This window comes from Nymphaea colorata, chromosome 1, assembly GCF_008831285.2.
Source record: "Nymphaea colorata isolate Beijing-Zhang1983 chromosome 1, ASM883128v2, whole genome shotgun sequence".
Classification (NCBI taxonomy): Eukaryota; Viridiplantae; Streptophyta; class Magnoliopsida; order Nymphaeales; family Nymphaeaceae; genus Nymphaea; species Nymphaea colorata.
Genome location: NC_045138.2, coordinates 15175641 through 15198326, shown reverse-complemented (window position 1 = coordinate 15198326; position 22686 = coordinate 15175641). Strand labels below are relative to the sequence as shown.

Below are 22686 nucleotides of genomic sequence, written 5' to 3'. Positions count from 1 at the left end.
TCTATGCAAAAAAGAACACGTCTCAACATCAATATTCTGTTTTTTTTTTTTCTATTAAGCTGTACAAGTTGCAAATGGGGTGATCTGTGCTGAAAAACACCGTTAGTCATCACACAAAAAGTTTAACTTAAGAAACGTTTGTTGCACAACCTGCAGTTTCAATTGCCTTAATGGGCTAATGATCCAGTAAAGCAGCATTTGTCAGCCATACGGGAAAATGCGAAGCTGGACTAGTTCCAATTCAAATTAAAGAATTGAAAAATGAATATGAACATAGGAACACATTTACTATTTGGCTGCATTAAACAAATAAGATAGAGATAAACTGAAAACAGAAATTGACAAGGGAAAAAATGAAGAAAATTCAACATTTTTAGCCCCAAACTAATGACGTCCAGAACTCCCCTCGTTCATTCCCTTTAGGCTCTTTGCCAACCATATTGCTGTTTCCCTTGGCGAAACCTTGTCCTTTCCAAACGGTCTCAGCACCACTGCAAGCTCATCTAAACGCTTTTGTTGTAGCAGATCTGCAGAAAGCTCCAGGAGCCCTTCAAGCGCATCCGCTCTCTGTCTGTATGACTTGATATCCAAGGCCTCCCTTTCTGGAGTCTCATCCTTGTCTACACTGTCATTCTCATTTCCCATGTTCTGAACCAAAGTCGGTTTCAAAGCTTTAGTTTGAGGATCATCCCTCACCACATTAATCAGTTTGCCGACATCCATATTCTGTGCTCCCATCTCCATAGACTCCAACACTGGCTGCTCACTTCCTACTCGAAAACTGCTATGCCTTATGACGTGTATGACATCATCAAATGCCGGAGGGAGGTGTGGCAACGGCTTCTTCTGTACCTTGGATTCATTATCCGAATGCAGGCTCTTTGGTGTGGCTGCAACGGAGCAAGAAGTTGTGTCATGGATAGAGGAGCGAAGTTCTGTAACCATGAATTTGTCGTCCCCAGCTGCCATGGAGACAGAACACGACACAGGGTCTGTTTCTATCTCTGGCTCACCAGGTCTGCCTGCAGGAAGCTCATCTTCATGGGATGTACTTGGCTGCACAGACGTAGAAGGGGAAGGACATGCACTTGACTCCACTTCATCGTCAAGGACAACATTATTTTGACGATCCCCATTTGCATGCGGTTCTTCAACCCGGGTTAAGACAGTTCTGTCCATGTGTGCAGTGCTTTCTATGGACTGATTTTCTGACATGGCAACTGCTATACGTGAGGTAGAACAAGCAGATGAATCAGGTTCAGGAATTATTCTGCTGTGAACTTGACCTTGACAGTGAGGAATGTGAGGTGCATAGCATGAGTTGCTGTATTCCCTCTTCACACAAAGTCCAGTTTCCTGCATTACAGGCTCAGATGACAACTTCAAACAGGTATCGGGAGCTTGTACTCCAACACTTGGATGTAACCCTAAGATTTCTGTTTGTAAGCTGCAATTTCTATTACTTGGCTTTTGCTCCACATCTTGCTGCCTATTTCCTCCTATAGTGTCAGAACCCTCCTCTGCAAGTTCAAAATCCTTACTGCTATTGCATGATGATTTTGAAGTTGAAGCATCTGTTTTTGTTCCTTTACATGACTCATGTGAAGCACTCTTTGCTTCTTGCTTGAGCTCACTTGCTGGTTGCTCCATGCCACCTTCAGAGTGTTTCATCTGCACAGGGACTGATGTTCTTCTTGTGAAACTGGGAATTGCATGGCGTTGTCTTGGCTTTCCAGATAGTCCATCTTCCAAAACAGGCTTCAGGTGGCCAGAGGCTGGCAATTCTTCAACTTTTGCTTTAGTCTTAGGAGAACCCTCAGGTGTGGGCAACTGTTGAAAGTAGACAAAAAAATGCCAGTAAGATGAGGGTTCCACGTTGAAATTCATTTGCTGACTTAAAACTAAAGCAAACAATTTAAAGACGCTTAAACTATTATGACGAAAGAAAAATGATATTGCTATCTCACCGTATGCTTCAACACGTGCGCTGTCGGCATCCTCTTCGATATATCAGCATTGATTCTGGGTGCAACAGCATTGTCATTGCTAGGCTTCGGAGAGGATGATATTGCGGCAGAAGGCTTGGAAACAGCAGGTGATGCCTCAATGTTAGTCTTTTGGCTTGATACACCACTGCTCTTGGAACGACTGCTTCTTAGAGGCGAGCTGTTTTCCCTAGCTTTAACCTCCTCTTTTAGAGCAACCAATATATTCTTTACATTTTTTTGTGCCTTTACATCAGCTTTAGGTTTGCAAACATCACGAGTGTAAGTTTCATGTTTCTTTACTTCAGTACTCTTGATGCTTGGAGAGGATGTGTCACTTGACCAATGAGATGTTCCCACTGGTGAATGATTGCAGCTATTAGCAGAGTCCACCAAATCATTATTTGGGCTTTCTCTCTCATTAGCTTTGTGGTCATCAGCGCCCAGGAAATGATTGCTTTTTCCACTAGAATGTACACTCTCCCTGTCACTGCTAGACCGGCTACTAGTTTGGCTTTCAGCCATGCTGTGACTTCGGTGTGCACTGCGGAGGGGCTTCTCAGGTGCCGCAGATGATATGAGATTGACAGAGACACGATATTGAACAACATATTGTTGCAAGTAAGGATGCTTCAAAATCTCAGATGCCTGTCAAATTTATTTACTGGTATAAAAATCAAGGGGAAGGGACAAAAAATTTTGGCAAAGCACTCAACGGCAGGATCTTAATCTTACACTAGGCCGATGCTCTGGATTCTTTCTCAGCATACTCTTGATAAGTGTTTTCCTGCAATTTATGGTCTCCGTGATTCCTCTTAGAAAAATTGAATATAACCGACATGATCAACGTCTTCAAAATTACTAGTATTTCTAAGGGATGCTGAACTCCGGATAAAAAAGCTAAAGACAAGAATTCATTTGCTAGGGACTAAATATAGAGGACAGATTAAATCTAAAGTGCAACAAATACTCACAAGGATGAAGAATAACATGCTGGTAGTGGACCCATGGAAGAGCGATTTATTTTGCTTATAAGCCCAGCCATATCCTAAATAAGTCAGATGTGACCAACAAACACATAAACACACGTTAGTAAGACACATGGCAAAGGAAGGGGGGTCGCTAAGAATCAAACATGAAATCAAGCAGAAGTCCACAAGAACAATTATATCGACGAACATAAAAGAATATAACATCATTTCACAAACAGGGTTTCTACAGCAACATGAAGCCCAACTTAATGGTATAATCAGAAATAATGTAATGGATAACTTTTACTTCACTGGTCATCTAACATGATCTGTATTTGAGGTTTAATCATTTCCGTGGGACTTCAATACTGTTATGCCTGTGGTGAGTTATTTTATTAAACCCAGATATCTTCAAGAATATTCATCTATATATATGTATCATTACCGGTCTACTCTGTTTGGAGTTAATTTTCAGTTTCCTAATTTGCCTCGACTTATAACTGAATCAACCTTTGACGTGAATTATCTGAGAAGAATATGATATTACTTAGTCCAAGGTTATCCATCATCCTGTCATTTTAGTGTTGAAGGTCAATCAAGAACTTGGAACTCTTGTAAAATAGGATAAGGAATGAGTCAAGGTGAGTAGGTCATACAAAAGCCTTGAATGCTGGACGATGTGCAGCCATCTCATACATACAGCAACCTGCAAGACCACATACATAACTTATGTTCAAACATTAATATAATCATCGCATAAAATGATTGGCTTATCATGGAGACACGAAGGAGAGAGAGGGCACCTAGAGACCAAATATCAGACTTGAAACCGTAAGGAATGTCAGCCAAAAGCTCTGGGCACATATAATTAGGAGTGCCTACTACCTGCGGAAATCATGGAGAGAGATAGAGAGAGGACATCGACGTAAGCATTAGTTTTGCCTTTAATGTCTTACCAATTTAAAGTAAATAAAGACATTCGAAGGTCAGCTGCACAAGTATTATGTACACTAGTAGACCGAATAGCCGACTATAGATTGTCAGAAAGTATTACAAGGTCGCAATTGTAAATATTTTCAGGGATTCAAGAAGCAAAAGAAATCAATCGAAGGAAACTTAACACAGAGCACAGGCAATGGTAGTAAAACATGCCTGAAATGAAGAATGCACTGTACGCAGCTGCTAAAAACTTGATATTCTCTTAGACTTGAGTTATGACTTATGACCTATGAATTAAGCTATTAAGAAAAGTGACACGTCAAACCTTGTAAATGAAGGAAGAAAAAGGGAAGACACTACGGAGCATGACCATCATAGAATATGCAAGATAAACATAGAATATATGCACACAAAAAAAAAAGATACAAATACATAAGTAAACCAATAACTATATGTACATAAACAAATAAATAGTTATACGTAATATGTGTATGACAGTACCACTGCAAACGACACCTTAGGACAAATATTAAAAGAAAAAAATCAGAGAGTTCATTGTGACATTTTTCTATGTTTTGCATCTCCTCGTCCTTCCTGCTTATAGAGTAATTTATCAATTCCACCGGTTGTAAATGGATCCTCCAATATCTGCTAAATAAATATCTCAAATGATTCTGCAATAATCTTCATCATTGCTGGTAGGTAATCTATAACCAGGCATAATTTTTTTTCCAGAAACTGTAACAGTTGAAGCATCTCATGCAAAAATCAGATTCAGATTACAGAAATGAGTAGAATAAATGATAGTGTGCTGCCTCAACCAGAAACCATATGCAAGAGGAAAAGTGACCTACAGAAGATGCCAAATCGTCTGCCTTCAAAGTTTTTGCAAGTCCAAAATCACCTATACAAACAATGAAAGTGCCGTAAAAGGATACCCATTGTATTAACAAAGGAAAATTGCAGCCAATATAACAAAGCTGTTAGTTTTCTAAAATACTTACCAAGACGAACATCATGATCCTTAGTGAGGAATATGTTTGAGCACTACAAGCCAAAGGCGAAACAGAATCAGCTTAATAATTACACATACAAGATGCACTGTTTGGTACATCATACTGCAGATTTAGAAAAAATTTATTTGTGAAAGTTGGTAAGAGGATGTACTCAAAAGCTAACAAGTAACAACCAACCTTGAGATCCCTATGCAGAACAAAATTTGAATGTAGGTACTCCACGGCCAGCAACAATTGTGTGAACCATTTACACAGTTTCTGTTCAGTGTTGAAAAACGTTTTGCATGAAAATTTTGAAATAGAGGATTGAAAGCTAGCAAGTATCAATGCCATGCCTAAGCATAAGCAACTTATCATGAATCTTATTAGCATTATCATATCTGGATCAATTAAGATGACTATACCTCCTCTGGGAACAAAGCACCATTTGACTTCTTCATCAGCTCTGCCCTAAAAACATAAACAGATAACAATGTCATGAATGATATGATGAATTATTAAGTCAGCAGAATTCTGTGGTACTAAAATTGCTGCTCGGAAGTGGTACTCACATGTCTCCACCTTCACAATATCCAGTGATAATGCACACGTAGCAACCCTATCTCCAAGCAAAAGGTCACGTAAGTTTTACATAAAAAGCCTAACTTGGAACTAAAAGAAAAGGCAGGATAGGAGAAGAGGCAAAAAAATGAAAAGACAAATTTTGTGGAGCTAGAAATTGACTCTAGTGTCTTGAAAACTTATTTACACTTGAACTACAGGGATCAATTAGAAGGATAAAAATTATGTTTTCAAAACGTGAATAAAAATAACCCCAAAAAAAAAAAATGTTAACCTAAAAGAACTGGCAACGCATGTATGGCTAATTCATCTGATCACTGTGAACCTCTAGTAGAACTTCTAAACGCATATTTGCTGATCAGTTAATTGTAAGTTAACATACTTTCAACATACTTCAGTTATCCTAGCTCATAGGTTCTGAATTTACAATGATAACATTTCGCCCAGGGTGACATGCAACTGCTAACTGCTCATGTATGTGTCTCTGTGTGTTTGTGTCCCTGTGTGGGGGCGCAAGTGTACATAATATTGATAGACATCCAAATAGGTGAAGTGCTGGCTTGTCGTGCAGCTTAGGATTTTGGCATCTCCATGTTATCTTGTCCATAGAGCTTGTTTCTGGATCAATGTATAGCAGAGCCCAGCATCCCCTATAATGGTAATAACATCTTAGGAAACAGATACGTACCTGCCAACAACTAGGGAAATTCGAGAAGCTATTGAAAGCATGAGTCTCAATAATGAGTAGAAAAGTGGTACATACGTTAAGAATTACGGAGGTCGGCTAGGTTCATCAGTTAATTAACTATTGCCTGCAAAGCGATCAGACAAGCCTATGGCTCAATTTTGAACACGATCGGTTAATTGACGATCGCCTAGAAAGCTAAGGTTCGGAAAGAAGTATTGTGTACCTTCTCTACCCATGCTTCTTTAAAGTCCACTATGTAAGGGTGCTGAATCCGTGCAATGAGAGCCATCTGTCAACGAATAAATGACAAGTATAAGAACAACCGAAATCAATTGCGGTAGTGAACTAAAATAGCGGCCATTATCTCTTACCTCCTGGTGGGCTGACCTCCTGCAACGATCAGTTTGCCGTGCCAGACGTATTTTCTTGAGAACATATCTGAATTTGATAGGCGAAAGCAGCAGGTAACCCACCATACAAAACGAAATAAAAGAGAAATTCAAAACGGAAGGAGCAAGTAATCGAAATGGAAAACAGACTTTTTTTTCTCTGCTTTGTGATTCACAAGGATTGCTGCTCCGAATGCTCCCCTGCCAATCTGTTCCATTATCTCATACTGATCCATTCGGGATGCCATGATGCCGATCCACGAGAAAGCCGGTAATCAAAATCGACGATGAATTCCTACCGAAATGAGGATGACAAAGCAGGATAGTCTTTAAGTTCTCAGTGAGCAAGCTGGAGTTGCGAAACGTTTGAACCCACAATTTACTACGAAAAATGGACGTATGATACAATTCCACGATGAAAGCGCCGATTCCTAATGCAAATCCATCCAAAACACGCCAAATAATGTTAGAAATTCTTGACAGGAACGCCGATTCCTGCCTGAACCACTTGAATCTGTAGGATAGAAGCAAATCTCCTTCTCATGATGCTTTGAGTTCACAAGGTTTCACTTATAGTGAGATATTTAATTACGCCGAAAGAATCCTCACTTTAACTCCAAATTTCTCCAATGAGGCGCAAGCAAGCTTGATCACGGGCAGCGAAATTCCGTAACTGAAGCGATCATAGTCCAAATCGGCGCAATGTGAGCACCTCCGGCCAGCGCCCCGCAGAAACACCAACCCCTCGCCCGGGAACCGCAAACCACCTCAGAACCTCTCGAACTCTTCAAAGCTCCCCTCTTAAAACTCAACCTCCCGCAACGACAAACCCAGAACGAATCAAATTCCCTCCCACAACGGAATCTCATCACCGTGAAAGCACAAACAACGAACAAAAGCCGCGCAAAGCAACGAATTCCCTCCCGTAAAGCAATCCCATTACGGCGGAAACGACGAAGAACAAATGCCAATCTAGTCCGCTCGCATTTCTCCGATCCTTTACTTCCAAAAGCAACGAAGCACTCGAGCCTCTCCTCCCTCCGTCTCCCCGGCAGACGGTCTTCTCTCTTCACTTGAGCTCCCCGCCGGCCACGTCGATCGAAAGAGTGAGGACCGCTGCTTCCGCTCGTGCTCAGCAGCTGGGACGTGAGCAATGGCTCGATCAGAGACTGAAAGGCAGATCACTGTCTCTCCTCAGTAACAGAGAGTGCGAGAGAGAGGAGTTGTTGGCATGTGCAGTTTTAATGGCACCTTCTGACGGGCCTCGGACGCCGACAGTTCCAGCTGCTCTCTCTCTCTCTCTCTCTCCCCCGACGCTTCCATCACACTGCAACACCCAAGTGGAATCCCTCCATTCCCCAAAAGTAAAACCACGCTTTACTCCAGCCAAGCTCTACCATTTCTAACTATTGACGAAATGAACCTCCAAAATCTGTAAACATCAAATCCATGCTTACTAAACCTTGCATCTATGGCATATGGAAATAAATCTCATTTTCATAATATTTTTTAGTTCATATGAATTTTTTCTTTTTCCAACTACAAATAATTGAAGATGGTATACGAGAACATGTCAGAGACACAAAGTGAGTTCTTAATTTTTACTTCAGCATATTTCGCAAATCTCTTGTTGCCAACAACTCTTGTTTGTAATGAAATAATCAGATGAATAATTAAAAAGAAAAACGGCTGGTGTAGGCGCTTAATTATAAGAATCGACTTGGGATTATATTAAATGCACAAATCAGCAGTAAATTAAAATTGTTGAAAACTTAAAGAAAGAGACTCGTAACGGATGCTTCGGGACTAACGACTTTACTTGTTTTTGCAAACACCATTAGCAAGAATAAGTGAATAACAAACTTGGGTAGTTGGATTATTGGGTGATGAAAAACCTCACGTTCTTAGTTATTTCCTTACGTTTCTACTTATTTTGTTTTGACTTTAATTGTGATTCAAAATCTTTTGTATTAATGGTTTTATATTTACAACACTTATGATATTTATGCAACAATAAATACTGTATCCATAGTTTCTATAGTTGTTTCAATTCATTTGAAATTGTGACTTTACTTCCACTTTTGTTGTTTCCTTGTGTGCTTTTTGGACTATAGTATCATTTCATGGGCAGTATATTGTTCCTTGCTATATAGTAGCATCTTGTAGCATTGATTTTTCCTATTGGGCTTTTATATCACGCTTCACATCCGTTTCTTATCTCGATAAGTATGATATAAATGAGCCACAAATCGAATCAACCATTTGAGATGCAAATGATTCAGTTTGAGTTGGACAGCATAAAATTTGCTTCGAATCCAAACCGAACAATTTCTTTGATCATGCATTTCACCCGTAATTATGTTGATTTAACCCAATTTTAGTATAATTAAGGCTTGATAAAATAGATATCACTATTCTGATCCAGTAAAGAATCTCATTTGTCTATAAAATGAAACCCGGATCCGATTGTCAGGTAACTGGAGCCATGGGGATGGTGGGTTGGGGACCCACCTTGTGAGAGGGGGGAAGGCTTCTGCCACTCTCCATAATAGCACCAAGGAGGAGGAGGACATACAACCAGAGCGTCCATGTGCTCCTCACTCATGAGCCACATTCTAGGGCACCCCTGTCCCCATGTGCCACCCTTTTTAATCGCCTTAAAATTTGAACTCTGACCTAAACTAAACCATTCTTCACTAGGCACTGACCAGGCCAGCTTTGTCCTTTTCTTTCCTTCTTTTCCCAGCCAACCGTTGGTTAAACCCGGTTAGGTCTGACCTACTTGCTGCTGGGTCCTAGTTTGAGTGCAGTTTTGGTAAGTTTTTTTTTTTAAAAAAAAAATTCAAAGAAACTACATCCAAGTCTAAAGACTTAGTTGACAACTGGCTTTGGGTAGAGTAGAGACTTCATCTCAAGGGAAGTCTACTTCCACCCAGATTTCACATGAAAGTAGATAGACAGTTAGAGGAATGACGATGTTCTAACAACGCCTCATGGGTATGGCTTGCCGATGACCTACTGTGAGATAATCCTAGATGATAGTGTACCGAGTGCCTAGTACTCCTCGTCTCAAGGCTGGCTGAAGGCTTGGTAACCCTTCGACGCCGCGCGGGCCAAGTAGACTTAAGCTCGTGACACTTAGATTGATGAAAACAATTTGACACAGCTTTACTGCTTTGACAAGAAACTTGTCCCTGAAATCAAGATATTGCATATCAGATCTAAGATCTACGTTCCAATATTTGTCAAAAAGTGTGAGCTAATATCAAGGAAGGAAGATCTTGTTGCCATGAATTTCTGAATCTCAAAGTCTGAAAATTTTCGAGATCAAGGATCACATATCAGACCTAAAGATCTACAGTCAAGTAGAGCTTTTTGATGTATTCGCTTTGTTATGAGGTTCTTAAAATAGTTCAACTACAGTAATTTTCTGGATCTTAAAGGATTTCCAGAGAATCTTTTCTGTTACTCAAGCCAAATTGGGATTTTCTACTTGTATATATTTGCTTGTTCTGAAATGATGTTAAGGCATTTAATAAGCAACATGGAACATAAATTGTTGTTGGCTTCCTTCTGGATTTGGGTTGCCAAGAAAGATGCTGCTCTGGTACAGTTGTTCACATTAATGGTTGGTAGAGGAGTCATGTTTCACTAATCAATAGATGGGGGATTGGGCCATGCAAAAGGTTTCTCCAATCTTTTGCTTACACAAAGGTGTTTCTATCAAAATTAGGTATTGTATTCAATAAATAAATCTCCATTATTGGTATCCTGATTGTCATGAATAAAATAAAGTCTAATGACATCTGCAACCTCTATCAAGATGGAGAAGCACAGTGAAAATTAGCTTGTATTATTCATATTATTCTATTGAGAGGTGACACGTTGATGAAATTTTTGGAATTTTTCTTATTTTCTAAAACTTTAAATTAATATCTAAATTTTTTTAAAAATGATTTAATCTTGATTAGTTATAGCCTACAGCCTGGTGCTCTGTATCATTTTATAATTGATTCGCTGCCATACTGATATTTGGCCACATTAGAAAGTTAGATGAGATATAATTTTCGGGTTTGAATTGGAAAAAGTTAAGTAGGTGAGCAAATCAGAGTCCCCACAACGACCATCTTAAATTATTCTGGCCTTCGGCCTTTTGTGTTTATTTCGGTTGCTGCCTACAAAGGAAGAACATTTTCCTTCCAGCTCATCATCTTCTAACATCTCCCATCCCACGAGGAAAGTCACAGATGCAAACAGGGAATTGATGAGTTTTTGACTTGTGAGAATTAGAGGGCATTTGACAGCCTTGGATTCGAAATCATCAGGATTTAAAAACCATGGATTTAAGGTAAGGTTAGGTCATCTCCCTTCTTAACTTAAATTCGACCTTTTCTCAATGAAAAAAAAAGTAAAACTTGAGATATGTGGATTTCAAATCTGGAATAATCAAACACTCCCTTAAGATATCAGAGCAGAAATTTTGTAATCAACCCCTCTTTTTTCTTCTATTACTCGTGAGAACAAGATACACACACACACACACACATATATATATATATATAATATAGTAAATGTTTCACGTGATGTGTCTGGATGTTGGTCTCATGTTTCCCTAACATTGGACCTAAATGGCAGATGCATGTGACATAATTAGAAAGAGAACAAACTTATCTGCCACGGGAACGAAGGTTGATGGAGACGTACGGTGAGAAAATTTCATTTGCATAAGAAAATCGGCCTTCTAGTTTTGAAATATTCATGTGCAAAAAATTTTTCTTTCTTTTTTCTTCTTTAGAATTAGGGACCTGGTAAGAACCGGACTACTTACTGACGCCACCCGTCAGATAAACCTTCATCGAACGCTGGCAGTTGTGCTTTAAATCCGGAATGCACTACAAAGAAACTTAAAAGAGACCGTTTGATAGGAAGGACACTGAGTTATTGGAACATGTGTTCCTACAAGAAATACTTTAAGAGCGCCATATTGTCTCATTTTGCCAAGCGTATGGGAACATTTATAATCATCTTATGTTCCCTAAAACAAGAACACACTCGTCCTTCCTATCAAACGCTCTATAAAGTGCAAACAAAGCCTGTGCCAAATGAAAAACACACAGTCTTTTCTAATTTCAAATATTTTAAGATGATGTGTTGACAATATGACTAGCCCCCGATCTTAAATCCGACCTTCAATACAAAAATGCAAAATAATAATTTTAAGTGTGGATCTTACGTTTGGCATAAAATCCTTAGTTTGATGAACCATAGATTTCACTGCAGGATTTCATATTCATGGTTGATTTTTATTTCTCTTTGCGTGAGCCCACAAAGTAATCATACATCAAATCTCGTCCTTATATAAAAATGAAGATTTGAGATCCAAAATACATGCCTGAATCCTCGTCTTGAAGTTGAATTAGAAGGAGGGCCTGACCTCAAACGTCAGATCCAACTCAAACCTACTGTCACTCACTTTTCAAGCTTAGTCGTTTACCGTTTCGCTATTTGAACATGTGACGACATTTCTGCAGTACTTTTTTTCGTGAAAATTTTCCAAAGTGATACTCGTGGCTCTCCTATTTGGTTAAATTAATCTCATTTTTCCAAAGCTCGACTGATATATAAGCACCTAGGTGGATAAGTTCCGGTAGGATAGTTTTTGAACTTTGAAGGTAAAATTAGTCACTGCCCTTAAAAGAGAATGTGAAATGAAATTTTATCTAAAGAGGGTTCCTTTTTTCTTTCTTATATAAAGTGTATTTCATAGTCTCGGATCTTAAATGCTATTTGGATTTGAAATTTGTGTGCTTGATAGCCTCATATTTCAAATGCGATGTCTATTTGAATTTAGTGTTACGTGGGACCGTTATTCAAACAAACAGCTGAATTTAAGAACCTGGCAAGAGGGGCCAGAACCGCTCCCACCACGCCAACCACTTTGACCTCCATGTCCACATTGATGCAGTTGGCATGCTTGATACTAAAAAAATGTTTGATTCCATACCGTAAGGAACGGGTTTCCCCATCAATTTAAACTGAACTCTCCCCCTCATATTTATATCTCAAGCATTCGATGGTAGGTGTTCATGATCCTCATATTTAAAAATGTTTGGTAGTGCTTTCTGCACCAGGACTCGCTGGAGCTCATGAAATTTGTTACGTTTTCAAGGTTGATGATGATTCTAGAAAAGTGGGAAAACACGTCTTGTCTCGATATTGGGTCCCTAATTAGATGGCGATGGATCATGGATGCGCTCTGCTCTGCGTAATTGGCAATGAGTGGCAGGTTACCATGTTAGAAGAAAAGATGAAATTCGAAGTTCTTGTACATACTTTCTTTGGATGTAGTGAATGTTTGTTAATGTCAATAAGTAAAATAGGAAAAGTTGTAGTTTTATTCTTCTAAAAAGAGTTTTATTCTTCTTAAATTCAATCGAGCTTTTAGATTGAGTTTTATTATGATGATCATGTGTCACTTGTACCAATGATCTTATAAGAGCCGATCACCGGTTCTTGTTCAGGGCGGTGGAATGAAAAACTCCTCGTGCTCGCTAGAAACGGCAGATCAGCTGGTTCTTGGATTTCTTTTTCAATGGAAAATAAGTCGCTTTCTCCCCTTCTTTCATTGAGCAAAGTTTCAATAATGTAGGAGTTGCTAGCTAGTGGTCAGCACTTTTGTTTTCTCTATCATTTTTTTAGTAATGAATAGTTGCATATGATCAGTCCATCTCTTGCATAAGGCAAAGCAAACTTTTAGAGAGAGAAAATTAAGTGGACGTATAGTCATGGGTGGGCAGCAATGTCTCTTAACTCATCTCATAGTTTTTGCATATCATTGTTGTTGATTATGTCGGTAAAATCCAATTTCATGTGTGTTTACTTGCCGCTCTTAGAAAAGAGGAGTAACATGAACTTTTCTGGTGATTAAAATACTCATGGTAAGTTGCTAACCATGGTTAAAGTGACAAAAGAGTGGGTCGCCCTAAGAGTGTGAATCTGAGGAATATTTTTATCGATCGCAACAAAGGAAGGATGGATTTACATATCGATAATTTGACATAATATCAGGTACTGATAGTCAGCAAAGACTGAGGAAGATCTAGCAATATGCCAATATCATCAAGAATTCAAGATCTTTTCCCCGTGTGAATATAGGACATACCAATCTTGAGATTTTCAAATTTTTTGGCCACTTTTGGAATCACGGTCTTAGTTTTATATTGAAAATTATGCGAAAACACGCTCAAGGTTTTATGGTATAACAAGAAAATACATAGCCATGAATCTCTTTTCATGTAACCACTTTTTTCATATGTAATTCAGGTGGTAGAAATAACATTATAAAAATTGAAACATGTCTTTGTTAACCCTTTAGAAGGCGAGAGCGTTCACAGAATTTCCATTCTACAATTGGGGCGAATCTTACTTTGTATGTTGTTATTGAAAACGCCAATTCTTTTGGGCCACCGACCTTGTATTGATGCCAAAATCCAAAAAACTTGGAAATCTGCCCCTTGATATCAAAATACTCTCTCTCTCTGAATTGAGAATATTAAGGCACGTAGATGGTTCTAAGGGGTTCAATGTACCAGACCTGCTTTCGGTGTCTCAGAATGATATTCGTAATATTGCTTCGACATGCATATCAATGCTTCCTTTTACCATGCATGAAGTTGAGGTTATAAAAATTTAAAATAGGGACAGGCCCCTACCATCCTGCCTCATCCTTTGCACCAACCTTCTTTTGAAGATAACTGGTTTTCTTAGTGGCAGGAAGTAATCTAATGTGACAAACGCAAAGTACAGCTAGTTGTACTTGCCATTTTCAAGATCTCCAAGAGGAATTGCGCTTACCAACTCTTGTTCTCTTAATCTTAAAAAAAAACTGTTCATCATGTTCTTTTATTTACTTCATTTATCTTTTGCATCTGCGCTAATGAATTCCAATGTTATAACAGAAAAAAAAACATGCTTAAGTTATAATTTAGGCGGTTAAATGAAAGAAATCAAAACACTGAAATTCAAGAATTAAAAGGAATTCAAAAAATTACAGAAACCTTGTTTTTTCTCGATATGGTTTTCTTCAATTTCGAGGCCATTTATTATGCAATGGCGCTGTACGTCTAAGCTGCAGCTTCACACATGAAAAATCTTCCATATGGCCATTTTAGCTTGCGAGCACAACGCCATCCCTGTGAGCATGGAGAACACGGGCAGTAAATGTGAAGCTGCTGCAACTTCAACATGCAACACTGCTGCACAATAAATGGCCTCTTTAATTCGGCGATTCAGTCTACCATTCGAGATCTTCTCATCTTTCCTTCTCCAACATCTCTGTCAAAACAGTGGAATTGCAGCAAATTCTTGTGGGCAGTGCTCTAAATCCAAAGGGACAATATGAAGTTGGGGAATCTACACTGCCCACTGCCATATGAGTTCCAATGTCTACCCAATACCATTTCCATCCAACATCAAAACTGGGCATGCCAGAACTTTCTCTGAAAGATAAAAAGCTAAACAGTGTCAGAAATATCACAATATTGGGACCTCCTGAATTGCTGCAAATGCATGATTGACAGCTGCCAATTGGTTTTCCTGTGAGTTTAAGTTCAAATCCCAATCTGGTTTGATCCAAACTTTAATATCCAAATCCATAATTAGAGTTCAAGTTCATGATCTGAAGATCACATCCCCTTAATCAGTTGGTGATCGGATCCGTTTAATCCATTTACATCCCCATGTAGAGGCAAACTTGGCCACCACCTGGCCGGGATGGCTTTTCCATTGTCACCCTCCCAACCAGCAGATTCATGATGGCTGCCTTGTTGGATCTGAGCAGCTTCTGAAGGCACATGAACAAATGTACTGAATCCGGACAAGTGCTCTGAAACTGCACAGCAAGCAACACCCAAATGCAAGATATAACAGCGACGGGAGATGATGACTTACTGAAACTTGGTGAGAAAAGAGAGCAACAGGCAAAGTTTATCTCTCTTCTCTCAAGATACATATATAGCAAACAGGAGATAAGTTTAGATTGTGATCTGAATCTCATGCAGACCGCATTCAAATCCAGATCAGGATCTATTTGCCGTGGAGATGGATTGTGGTTGCTCCCCTATGAACCTGTATGACCCAAACATGAGTTGTTCACCTTGGCCAGGTTCAAGGTTTGTAGAGGAGTGAGTGGCGCCCTTTGGTCCCTGATATCAAGGCTTCATGGGTAGGCAAACTTATTAGTGGCCCAAGGTGGACTTGAAGTTTTCACACCATTAATGGCGAGGAACTCAGATGTGGGTTAGGTGGGTTCAGTTTGAGAAACCTTCTAAAGATCAGACTACTTAATCGCCGGCCGGTCTTCGCTTAGAAATGTGAACTCCTATGTGAGCCTCAACCACAATCCCTTATGAGGCAGTGTTTTTAAAATCAGAAACTAGTGAATCAGTTATAAATTGACCAAAAAAAAAAAACGTTGTACATGTATATTTTCTGATGAAAGGAAATGTACAGAAAGATTGCTCAAACTTATAGTAATACAAATCATGCAATATAGCATTTTTTCTCTAACATCTAGCTTCATTCCCAAGCCTCACATTGTACTTGAGAGCACTAAGAACTAAGTGAAGGATGATTCGTAGTGTCATTAAGTGGTAGACATAGCCACAAGGTGAAGTTCATGACTGCTGATTCTCATGAGAATTACTTTCATTGGGAAGAGAGAATCTCGTGAAGGTTTGTCTTTCAAGTCGAAACCACATCCAGATTTCAAAAGTCATAACCAAATTTGATCGGACAAAAAATTTTGAACCTCGTCAATTCTCAACCAACTCCAAATGGCTTGATTTCATAATTCAGAAAGGCCAGTGACGGTCCGACAGATTTGGCTTATACGCCCATATGATGAACATGAAATCAAAGACATGGCTTTATTAATTGCTTATCTCCAAGATGGCCCCCGTCTTTTTTCCGTGATATAATCAAAGAGTTAGATGAACTGCAGTTAGCATCTACTCTTTGAACTGAGAGAGTGGAATGGAAGGAAACTGAAACCCAATATGTAGTTTTCATGCATAATTTACATGACTTTTTTTCTTAGTATTACCACCAGTGTTGTAAATATCAGTTTCCATCTCGTAACAGAAACACAAATGGTAACGTTCTATTGGTTCATATTGTAACATTATATCAGTTTACATAATAGCACAACTAACACTTACCAGTACTATCTCAGGAGACGATGAAAGTGGTGGGCGTCAATAAGTTTACTCAGCCTCTTGTGACGTTCTCTCACAAGTCTCAAACACAGAACCCTTCGGCTCATGAGATTCAAAGACATTCACACTTAGATCAGAATGGAGGTTGGGTTGTTTGCTTCAAAGGCATGCACAGGCTCAAATCCAGGCTCTTCCCGAGCATCTCTCACAAAGCGCCGACTCTTCACTAAGTCCATGAAATATATATATGCCACTGATCTCCAAAGGAATGAATCAAATAAATGACATTGATATCTGCAGTGCAAACGGATGAGATGTTTTCAGTACTATTGTGCATCGACCAGTGTGGTGTTGGTGGATTAAATTTCAAAAGGCAAGCGCAAGCCAGGGCAAGGCAAAGGCTTATCAGTTTATGGCAATTTGTCTAAGTACACTATATACTTGCATGGACCAGCAGCATCTAGTTGGTGGCTTATCAGTACTGTTGGAAACAACAAAGGTTGCTGAGAGCTCTCACTGCCCTCATGGACTTGGATTGTGTCGAGACTTGGGTGGGGTATGATATACCCACCAATTAGAGTATTGCAATATAACTGTTTGTAGTAAGTCTACGGGAATAGCATCCACCGGAATCGAATCAACAATGCGTCATCTACGGCCTGCCCAACCTGCTATGGTAAGCCCCTTAGGGCTGAAGCCAACAAGGTTTGGAAAATGAACAAAACAATGGCAATAAATTGTTCTTTTACTTTTTCTAAATAAACATTGTTGAAGTACCACATTAATCAAATTAAATTCTGAAACATGACTCGATATAGGCAACCTTGGGGCGCTCTTATACAGTGCGTCAATGGTTCGACTCATGAAGGGGCTATGTTCCTTAACTATAAACGGGTGTGAAGGGGTGGGTCCTATGTGCTCACCATCTATACTCTTAAAGGCAAGGGAAATGAAGGGAGGCTGCACTCACCCTGATTAATCTTCCACCCACCCAGAGAATATAAACATAGTTGGCTTGATAATAAATATTTCAGTCTTGACATTATTTCAGTGCAGCACCACCTGCTTATTTACCAATTTCGAGATAATCACGCGCTCAAAAGGTACCATGAAAATAGGAAAAAATGTTTGTAACGCACTCCTACTGCTTCTATGCTTGGTAACGCACTCCTACTGCTTCACCATTGTTTACATAATTGGTCACCCATTATTTTTTTCATTGGGTCACCACAGAGTTTCCTATTGCTTCATATGTTTATATAATTGGTCACCCATTATTTCTTCATTGGATCCCCACAGAGTTTGTTCCATTTATATAATGCGGTCAAGAGACATGACCACCACAAATAAAAAAATATCATCTCGTGAAATGAAGACCTAAAAAGAGTAAGTGACTTGCCTCAGAGTTCTTACTATGCCATAGCCAAACCCCCTGCAGGAGTTTTTGTCTACTAGATTGGGCCTATCAAGTGCTTTAGCCCTTGAAGGTTTCTCACATTCTTGTTCATCAAAAACCACATAAAAGATTTTAAAAGCAAATAACTTAGGAATAGCAATAAGCTTTTACCTCGTAACAGGTTAGCTTTTGAAAAAATAACAAAAAACTCATTATCGTCAAAAGTTTCACGCTGAGTTATAAGGTATCTAATACACAATGCAAGCAATTAAGCGAAGCTTTTATGAACTTATATTGAATCAGAGGGCCCTCTTACGAGTCTCTGGCATGACCAGACGTTCATGTTGAACACCTTCCAAGTTCAAAGACCAAGAGGGTTACTCGACTTAAAATTCAACCCCTTAGTATTGAAGAGGGAAACTCGGGCAGAAACCAATCCCCAGAAGAAGAATCCGAAAATGAACCACCCACCAATCTTACATTCTTACTCCACCTGAACCATTTCCATTAACCAGAAGCAAACCCATAAGCACAAATGGAAGAAACAAGTGAGAACCCAAAATGAAGTCACCCACCCGCTATGAATTCTTTCTCAGAAAAGGAAAAAGTCCGAACGGATACGAACCATCCCCAGTCCGCAACCCACACAGCATTCCTCTCGTGAATCTTTTACCACAAAAAACAATCAAACTGCTATAAATGAAGGCCAAGAAAGCAATAAACCATTTATTATATTTACAGTAGTACAGCACTACACAGAGAGATGACAGGTAGAGGGGAGGAGCTTCGGACCTATTACAAAGTTTAGACTACTTTTTCTTCGTGCTTTTTTCTACAGCCGTACAACTAAAACATCAATTACATTATTTCCCGTTAATGCCTCTGTTCTTTTCTCCTTCTTTTCTCCACTTCCCATCACTCGAACACTAGCTTATTCATGGAAACCCCAAAAAAAAGAGGGAAAAAAAGGTGTGAAAAGGAACCACATTATGCTTTTACAGAGGAGTAAAGCAAAGCAGAGCAGAGCAGAAGAAGTCAGTAGGTCCATTCAGAGGGAAGAGCGATATCAGAAGGGTGGTGGTGAAGGTGGTGTTGGTATCTGCGAGAACTCTGGATGGAGTTAACATCGCCACCAAGTTGCCTCCAATCTCGTCCTCCACCACCACCTGCATTTCTTGCGGAAGGCTGCTCCTCCGTAGTCCTCAGGCCTGATAAATACCCGGAAAGGGGAAAGAACAGAATGAGTCAAATACAGTTCTGGCAATTTGGGACCCATGACTCGTGAAAAAAGCATGTTCACAGAATCACAGAGTGACGAAGATATACACAGAATAATAAAAGAAATATATGATACGAGCAACCTTTTACAGGTTCAACAGAGAAAGCGACCAACACACTAAATGCTATTTTACAAAACTAGAACTTCCATTCAGAAGAACGAACCAAACTAACATTAAAATCAATCAAATCTTTGAATTAATGACTTAAAACAAGATAATAAGCTTCAAAACATATTATAATCAATGAAGATATTTTGACCATTACTTGAAAATCAAGTAACAAGGGTAAAAGATATTTACCCCCTTGACAGAAAGGAAATAAGAAAAAGCGTACTACGGAAAGAATTATTGCAGACAACGGAACCTACAGGGCTTTCGTTTAGTGCCGGCGTCGGAGTGGGCGACGCGAGGGAGGAAGACGCCCGTTCCGCCTGATTCCCTGATGAAGCCGCTCGCACCCGAACCCACCACTCGGAAGGGCAGCCCACGGCTTTGGCTCCGGGACCTACCCAGCGCTACGCCCTGTACACCATAGACAGGACCGGCTCAAATCAAAACAGAGAGACAGAGATGGCCAACCGAAGGATGTACAGGCAATGATGAGACCACATTTTCTACCTGGTTATGAGCCGGCTTGACGAGAAGCTGAGCAGAACTCAGGACCGGCTTCGAGACGCTTTCCTGAAGCGGTTTCTTGCCCAAATCCCACACCTGAAAGCCGGAATAACCGAGGCGCGTATGTCCCTGAAGGCCCCTTTGAGGTTTCTCCTAAACCGAGAGAGAGAGAGAGAGAGAGTTAAGAGTCAAACCAAACATCAGAGCAGAGAGAAACAGAAAATAAACAGTTGGAACAGAGAGACATAAAGAGAGGTTAGGTAGCTTAACAACAAAGGCAACCTGAGAGAGAGAGAGAAAAACATTTCAACACCTTGAAGTTTAACAAGAAACATAACTAAGAGAACATCCTGGAGAACACGGATGAGAGAGAGAGAGTGTGTGTGAGATGGAGACGCACACCTGAGAGAAGGGAGCGAGGTGGGGAACGGGGTCGGGAACATGGATGTGCTGTTGGTGGTGGTGAGCATCGTCGAGAATGGCAAACGCAAGCTGGTGGGCAAGCTCCTCCATGGAGGACGTAAGTTCGCACGGGGAGAGCTCCTGCTCCAATTTGGCAGTTGTCCGTCGACTCGGACGGTAGATCTCGTCCGGAAACACGTCGGACGGAAGCCAAAGCTCCCCATCCTCCACGTTCGGAGGAAACTCCGCCATTCCCAGACCCCACAAACCAGAAGAACAAAGAGAGAGAACCAAAGTAGGGTTTGGAGGGAAATTTAAGGGCGCGTCCTCTCTTTTATCATACGGATAACGCGAGCGCCATAACCGAGGAAACTCCGTCTCCTTTTAGGTCTTAAGGTAACCTCCGATCAATCCCACGATCAAGCCCCGCCATCGGCAAACCGCCAACTAAGAGCAGATTATAAAGTGACGCAGAAATGCTCGACATCCAAGGGAACGAAATTAGGTAGCCTTATTCTTGAAGTGGAAGACGCGGTCGCGAGGAGGGAAACGGGTTGGATCTTAGAAACCGAAAACAGGAACCGATGAAGTCATTCGCTTTCTCTTTCTCTCTCTTACTTAATGAAAGAGGGGACAGGGCGAGCCAGGCCAACTTTTTTGGTGCGTTCGTAAATCTAGAGAGAGAAAGAGAGACAGGCGTTGGGGGATGACATGATGTGACCATTGAATCTGAGTCACGTGACCAACCTGACCTTCTTCCCGGCTCAGCTAAACCGGCTCAATGTAGCTGACTAATTTGAGGCGAGCCGAGCCGAGCCGAGCCGAGCCGAGCCAGGTGATAAAAGCGCGCCGAGTTTCCCGCATTGGCCGTTGGGCCACGATAGGCTACGGTTACGCCGGCGTGCCGCTCGAATGCTTTCTCGCGGGAACGTGCTCCGGGAAAAGCGACAGAAAATGGAGGGGCCTGGCAACCGAAGACGCGACGGCGCCGTCCGAAATTTTGGCCGGTCGCCGACGGCTCCCCAGACACCGGCAGGCACAAGTTGTCAGGTCGATCCGGGTCGGGTCGGGTACAAGATATAAGCTCGACACTAATCCGAATCAAATTATTCAAGGAAATCATGAGCACTTCATGGGAATTTTGAAGGATCGGATCTTAGACCGGGTCCCACTTATAACCTCCTTGGTTATCGGGTCCCTCCTCGTCTTGTAGTTCTTGGCGGTTAGGTCCAGCATCGGGGACGACCAGTCAAACCCGTATACTCCCGGAAAGGGGTTCGGTCATGGTTTTGGTTTCCCCTCGGAACTTGGTGCATCCGTTCCTTTTTATTCCTTTCTCCCTCGTCTCCTACTGGCACTGGCGGTGCTTTTTAGACCTCGAAGCGTCAACCTCTCGCGACAAGTGTTTCTATCATTATGTTTTTTTAATGAGGGTTTTACTTGATAGCGCCTCTAAGGATTCTTCCACAGATCAATAAGGAGACGGAGAAAAACAAAAAGGAAGATCAAAATTGCTGCCCATTTGTGGATATGAGTTGCATATGATTGATAATGCCACAGGAATGCGGAGATTAATCAACTTAATCATAGCTTAGAAGCTAATCATCGTGTGCGTCCTTTCTTCTAGGGACCAACAGACCAAGATGGTTTTTAGGAAAGGAAATTGAAATCTGTGGGATATTCGTCGTGCTGAACAAGTTGTCGAATCCCACAGAAGAGATCTGCTAGTGAGAGCTGGGGAGATATCAACCAGTCTACCCACAAAATATGAAGATCTGCCTCATCCATTATTTTAGTCGCCAACATAAAGGTCAATTTAATCCGCCACGAAAATAAGCCGCACCGCACCTACTTTCAGATTAGGATTGAGATCAACAACCACCTTTAGGCCACCGCGCTGAGTGATCACATAAGCTTATCGGTAGGCTTAGGTTCAAGTTGAACTAACAGCGGATAGAGTCTGGCATCAATGAATCAAATCCAATTTTAGTTAAAAAAAATCCTTAGATCCAGAGTTTTATACCCAAGAACAAGCAACCACCAACGGAAAAGGCGAAAAGCAAAAACAGAAGAACACAAACTTGGCTGCTCCAAACAGAAAACTTCATTCTCACATTCCCATTCCAGCCATATCTCGGCGTCTCGTGTCTCATTCAAAAAAATCTCACACATATCATTATCAAACAGGAGCAGGAAAAAAAAAAATCCAAGTCTGAGGGTCGAACCTCTT

General features: G+C 40.6%; 2 protein-coding genes across 2 annotated transcripts; both read right to left on the bottom strand.

Moving 5' to 3' along the window:
• Positions 1-102: 102 nt before the first annotated feature.
• LOC116253012 (serine/threonine-protein kinase Nek2) lies at positions 103-7896 on the bottom strand. Its single transcript, XM_031627711.2, has 14 exons — positions 6700-7896; positions 6532-6598; positions 6384-6449; positions 5463-5509; positions 5316-5361; positions 5089-5169; positions 4900-4942; positions 4750-4799; positions 3760-3841; positions 3613-3662; positions 2960-3033; positions 2721-2772; positions 1968-2633; positions 103-1830 (listed from the first exon to the last, which is right to left on the bottom strand). Exons 1-14 carry the CDS (start codon positions 6795-6797, stop codon positions 385-387), a joined length of 2868 nt encoding a protein of 955 aa, XP_031483571.1. The 5' UTR covers positions 6798-7896; the 3' UTR covers positions 103-384.
• Positions 7897-18859: 10963 nt separating this feature from the next.
• On the bottom strand, positions 18860-20771 carry LOC116267597 (uncharacterized). The gene is made up of 4 exons (XM_031649429.2): positions 20457-20771; positions 20058-20207; positions 19808-19961; positions 18860-19367 (listed from the first exon to the last, which is right to left on the bottom strand). Exons 1-4 carry the CDS (start codon positions 20706-20708, stop codon positions 19195-19197), a joined length of 729 nt encoding a protein of 242 aa, XP_031505289.1. The 5' UTR covers positions 20709-20771; the 3' UTR covers positions 18860-19194.
• Positions 20772-22686: the final 1915 nt, after the last annotated feature.